Source organism: Onychomys torridus, chromosome 17, assembly GCF_903995425.1.
Source record: "Onychomys torridus chromosome 17, mOncTor1.1, whole genome shotgun sequence".
NCBI classification, from domain to species: Eukaryota; Metazoa; Chordata; class Mammalia; order Rodentia; family Cricetidae; genus Onychomys; species Onychomys torridus.
In genome coordinates this window covers 8611652-8617651 of record NC_050459.1, presented here as the reverse complement: position 1 = coordinate 8617651, position 6000 = coordinate 8611652, and the positions used below count along the sequence as shown (strand labels likewise).

The window sequence follows — 6000 nt, the reverse complement described above, 5'->3', positions numbered from 1 at the left end:
TCGTCCTTCGTGACGGGGCGGGGCCTGGCCTGCAGAATTTTGCCTTCTTCTGCCAGGTCTCTGGATCTGCCCCCGCCATGCTGCGGTTGCGCGGGCCTGGGCCGGGCGCTCTGCTGCTCCGGGAAGCGCTGGGTCTCGGGCGGCGTGGGCGAGCATGGCAGCGACCGCAAGGCCAGGACACTGGCGTGGAGGTGCACAACAGCCTCACCGGCAGGAAAGAGCCGCTGATCGTGGCCCGCACCGACGCCGTCTCCTGGTGCGTGCGGCGGCGGGGCGGGGCGGAGCGTCGTGAGGGTCTGCAGGGGCCAAGTCAGCCCCGAAATCTGGAAATGTGGTCTCCAGAGCGGGCACCTAAACACCGAGCTTGTGTGATGGTTGTTACAGAGGGTTTAGGGCACTTTTTTTGCAGATATCTCACATGGTGGGTCTTAATTTGTTCCCAGGTATAGCTGTGGTCCGACTGTGTACGACCATGCACACCTTGGCCATGCTTGGTAAGTTTCCTGGATTTGAACTTTATGACAAAGTCAGAGGGCCATTTATTATGGAAAGGGTAAATTGTTAGGTTTTTTGTTTTTGTTTTTCGAGACAGGGTTTCCCTGTGTAGTCCTGGCTGCCCTGGAACTCATTCTGTAGCCCAGGCTGGCCTCAAATCCACAGAGATCTAGCTGCCTTTAGTGCTGAGATTAAAGGCATGCGCCACTAGTTAGTGTATTTTTTTTTAATCTGTTAAGTGAATTGAGTGATGACTGCATTCTGGGATTTGTGAGATGCCAGAATGTTAGTCTCGTTTGGTGTTTGTACCTGTTCCGAGTTGTGAACGCATTACTCAGCTCTGGACACTCAGAGAACTGGTGTGGAGGAATGGAGAGTGACCGGTTTGCGAATTAGATGTTTCTAAGGTTGGTCCAGGGACTCGAATCCAACCATGGGGCGTCATTGCCCGGCCTTGAACTGGTCACTTTCTTGCTGAGTCCGGGTTCTTGTTTCGAGTGGAGACAGAAATGACAACAGCTCAGTCTTTGGAATGTTCTTGGCAGTTTCAGGAAATAGTATATATGAAGTGCCACTTAACCCCATGTGACTCGTCTGTCCTCAACCGCGATGACAGTGGTAACTCCGTGGCCACACTCTTGGGAAGCATTGGAGCTGGGATCAAGTTCCTTCTGCATTTGTTGACATTCCCCATTTCCTAATATCTTGTTTGTTGTCTTGCACATTTCTACTTGGGTATTTTTAGACCTAAATTAAACACAAGTGTGAACGCCAGATGACATCCTCAGATGTCATCATCAGGGCCGTCCCCTGTCTGTTTTAAGACAGACTTTCTCTTGGCTTGGACCTCCACAAGTAGGCCAAGCTGGCTGGCCAGTGAGCCTCAGGGATCCACCTGTCCGCCTCCCCTGCACTGGGATAATATGGGAAAATCCCAGTTCTAGAACATGGACAAGAATGGTCAAAAGCTGTTGCCATTTGACTCTTTATTGATGTTGTATTACAGGACTTTTTTACACACTTAGATGCAAACTCACTCAACAGCTCTGAACTTGAAAACAGCAATACCATATCCTGAAATTGGTGCAGTTGCTTTGGTTGCTTCTTGCAAGAACTCATCTGGGCCTGCAGGTGGGACCCAGTTTGTAAACAAGTACTTGGATTAGTTCCCTAGGAACCAGTTGTCATCTATAGCACACAGTTGGGAAGTTGCATAGTGCTATGTTAAATTATAACACATTTCTTTTCAAGAATAACACTGATGGGGCCGGCAAAGACAGCTCACTGTGTAAAGGCACCTTCTGTACAAGCCTGTTGACCTGTTTGACCCCAGGACTCACGTGGTGAGAGGAGAGCACTGAGTCCCAGACTTTCCTCTGACCTCCACATGCACACTGCTGTAGGGTGTACACAGCCACCCTCTGTGTGTGTGCATGCACACACACACACACACACACACACACACACACACATGGAATAATAATAAATAAAATTGGGGCTGGAGAGATAACTTAGTGCTTAAGAGCACATGTTGTTTGTAGAGGACCTAGGTTCAGTTCCCAGCACCCACACAGTGACTCACAACCATTTGTACTTCTAATTTCAGGGGCCCTGACACCCTCTTTTGACCTCATTAGGCACCAAGTAAACATATGTGCACATACATATATGCAGGCAAAACACATGTACATGAAATAAAACAAGTTAATCCAAAGTAAAATAATTTCAAGTTAAAAATAGAACAGGGGCTGGAAAGATGGCTCAGAGGTTAAGAGCACTGACTGCTCTTCCATAGGTCCAGAGGTCCTGTGTTCAATTCCCAGCACCCACATGGTGGCTCACAACCATCTGCAATGAGATCTGGCATCCTCTTCTGTATACATAATAAATAAATAAATCTTTTTAAAAAATAGAAGAACAATTTTAATTCTGTGTTGAAGACAATCCAACAATTTGTTTTTCCTTCAGCTCATATGTTCGATTTGATATTATCCGAAGGATCCTGACCAAGGTGTTTGGCTGCAATGTGATCATGGCAATGAGCATTACTGATGTGGATGATAAAATAATCAGAAGAGCTAACGAGGTGAGCATAGCTGCTTCTCCTTGGTTGGTAACCTGGTGGCTGAGTTCTTTGCTGATTGTATTTTCCTGTATTTCTTTTTCTATTCTGCAATTTATTTTTTAATTTTACTTGCATTGATGTTTTGCCTGCATGTATGTTGTATGTCTGTATGAGGGTGTCAGATCTTGGAGTTACAGACAGTTGTGAGCTGCCATGTGGGTGCTGGAAATTGGACCCAGGTCCTCTGGAAGAGCAGTTAGTGCTCTTAACTGCTGAGCCATCTCTCCAGCAGCACCACCACCTCCCCCGCACCTTTTTTTAGAGACAGGTTTTCTCTGTGTAGTCCTGGCTGTCCTGGAACTTGTTCTGTAGACCAGGCTGGCCTTGAACTCACAGAGATCCACCTGCCTCTGCCTCCCCCAAAGCTGGGATTAAAGGTGTGAGCTGCCACCACCTGATACATGTTATGTTGTGATAAACCATACTGGGTGTCTCAGTGATTCAAACCAGAGTCACTCTTTTGATTCAGGGCACTAGCTTGCATGTCTAGCTTCCTGGGAAGATGGTGGAATGTGCTAGAAGCCCAGGGTTCATTTGGAGTGCCCAAGGCCTGGCCCAGTGGCTCCCTGTGAAGGAGGGGATGGCTAACTTGGAATGACTCACATCATAAGACAGAGTTGGGAAATAACCTGAATAGCAAGGACTAGGATTTTTGACACTTGCCCTGTATAGTTTGTGTTATGGTGAGTGTCCCAGTGTGCCATGTGACCAGCCACTAGGGAATGAAATGTAACTATCTGACTTTGAGAGTGGGGTTCCCCTGAACAGAGTATCGAGGGAGTAACCCAACCAGATGTTTGGCCGTATTTAAAAAGCTATAGATAATTCTTTGTCTATATATGCATGTCTATACATATAAATACATGTGTGTGTATCTATATGTGTGAGTGTGAGTATGTATATGTGTTGTGTACTTGCTTTCTCTGGGCTGGACGAGCATTACTATTGTGAATCAGAGCAGCTGGGGTCACCTTGGTATGGGACCCTCAGAAGATCATTCCCACTGCTACTCCCTCCCCGGAAGAGGAGGGAGGCCTTCACATCTCATGAGATCATCAAGAGGCCTCTCACCTGAGACTGGAGTGGGATTCTTCATTGATGTTGCTGGACAGTTAGTTCCTCAGGGACTTCACTGTTGCTTAGTTGCCTTTGGGTCATCCACGCTTCTGTTGGGAACCCCCATAAACTCACTGGCTCACCACGGACTTGGACGGAATCCTTCCTTTGGTCCATAACCTTCTCTGTGCTTCCTTCCATCTCTTCAGTAAAAAACACATGGTACTGTGTGTGTGTGTGTGTGTGTGTGTGTAGGACTGATCTGTGGTAGGTTGTATGTATTTTCCGAAGGCAGGCAGCTTGATGGGAATTAAGGTGTCTGTGCCCTTCTCCCTAGAATATTCTCCATCCCTTCCTCCTTCCGCTCTCTTCCTGTCTTTGCCTCTGGTTCCCAGACAGCCCCTGCTTGGCCCTCTTTCCAAGAAAGACTACAGCAGTTAAACACTGTTGTCCTGCACGTGGATAGACAGACGACGGAACATACTACTGAGTGCAGAAATATATATAATAATTAGTGGGACTTTGTTTTATGATGAAAAATGGCATTTTAGATCACTAGGTTCAGATTATCTAGTACATAGTACTGACAGTTGGGTAACCATCTGGAGAAAATAGGAACCCAAGTTAGGGCCATGCCTCATCGCCAACTTAGAGCAGATCAGAGATTAAATATAAGAGTAGTGGAGACACAGATTCCTAGCAGAAATCCCAGGATGTTTCTCTGGCCTACTTGGGGAAGAGTTTCTCAGTATGTTTCCAAGTGCAAATCCGTTTATGTAGAAAGACTCAGAAAGAGAAAAGGGTGGAAAATGTAAACCAAGTTTTCAGTGTTCTGTGAATGACTATACATACTGTTAACAAATTGAAAAGGGAGAACTGAAGAGATGGCTTAGTGGTTAAGAGGACCCAGGTTCAATTCCTGGCACCAACATGTCAGATCTAACATCTGTAACTCTTCTGGCCTCCTTTGGCACTGCAGGTGGTACACAGACATGTATGAAGAAGGCAACATCCATGAAAGATGAAAGGTATCAAGATCAACATAAAAATGAATCTCAACAGAAATAGATGTAGATATGTGCAAAAAGAATACCACAACGTATCAAAACACTTCCTACAAATGTTAATAAAAGTTAATAAAAGAAAAGTTAAAAAATGGGTTTGGGGCATCTGGACATATGGGATGTGTTTCCATTTACTCAAAATTTAAAAAGATAAAAACAGAAAAAAAATGAGCTGGATGTGGTGGCACACTCCTTTAACCCCAGCACTCGGGAGGCAGAAGCAGGCAGATCTCTGTGAGTTCAAGACCAGCTTAGACTACAGAGCGAGTTCCAGGACAGCCAGGACTACCCAGAGAAACCCTGACTCTAACAAAACAAAACAAAAAAAGGGAAGAAAGAAAGGTAAAACTTACAGCCAAAGGCATTTAGGCGGTGTGTGGACAAGATCTGAAAGTGTGTTCTGTGCCTTACAACTGTCCCTGGAGAGGACGTGGGACCACTGGGCGCCGTGGACGCCGTGTCTTCCACAGTGATGCTACCGTGTTTGTGTGTCACCTCCACACACTGCATCATCCCAGCAGTCTAAGGAGGTGTGGGGTGAACCACGGGCTGAGCATTCTGGCTTAGTGAAGAAGTGGGTAGCAGGCTCCTGGGCCACCCACCGTCTCCCTGAGGTCGTCCTCCATGGTTGTGCTTTCTGAGGTGACTACTGCTTTCGCAGGAAGTCAGCTACCAGGCTCCATACATGTCACTCGGAAACTCGAGAGAGATTCTTGATGTCCCAGAGCAGAAATTTCTTATCTCATGGAAAAGGAGCCATGTTTCATGCAGTGGGTAGGTGTGCTTGGGGCAGTAGGATGGCCCAGCACCAAGGGTGCTGCGTAAGCACTTGCTGAGTGTATGTGGACTGAGGGTTCTTATACAAGGTGTGCATGAAGGCTGCTTTGACAGGGTCTTGCTATGTAGCCCTGGTTGAGGTGGAACTCACCATGTGGTCTAGGCTGGCCTTGAACCAATAGAGTTCTGCCTGCCTCTGCCTCCCCAGTGCTGGCATTAAAGGCGTGCACCAATAATACCCAGCACCTGATTCTTTTAATTTTTCTATAAAATTTATTTGTTGACAACTTCATACATCGGTGTGTGTATGTCTGTGTGTGCATGCGTGCTTTGATGTTCTCTTGTTTGTCTTTATAGCCCATTGGATTAGATGGTGCTGTCTATATGAGCATGCCACAGCCGTGTGGAAAATGACTTCCCTATTCCAGCAGCCATCAGTTGCCTGTGGCTCTTCAGCTGGGGTGGAGGAGCCTCACTCCCCCC

At 46.7% G+C, this 6000-nt stretch overlaps 1 protein-coding gene across 1 annotated transcript in view; it reads left to right on the top strand.

The window, feature by feature from the left end:
* Positions 1-6000, top strand: part of Cars2 (cysteinyl-tRNA synthetase 2, mitochondrial) — a 31089-nt gene continuing 25089 nt past the window's right edge. The window contains exons 1-3 of the mRNA XM_036209330.1: positions 1-256; positions 444-494; positions 2464-2581. Of these exons, the coding sequence (XP_036065223.1) occupies positions 78-256; positions 444-494; positions 2464-2581 (348 nt within the window). The 5' untranslated portion in view covers positions 1-77. The remainder of the gene's footprint in view (positions 257-443; positions 495-2463; positions 2582-6000) is intronic.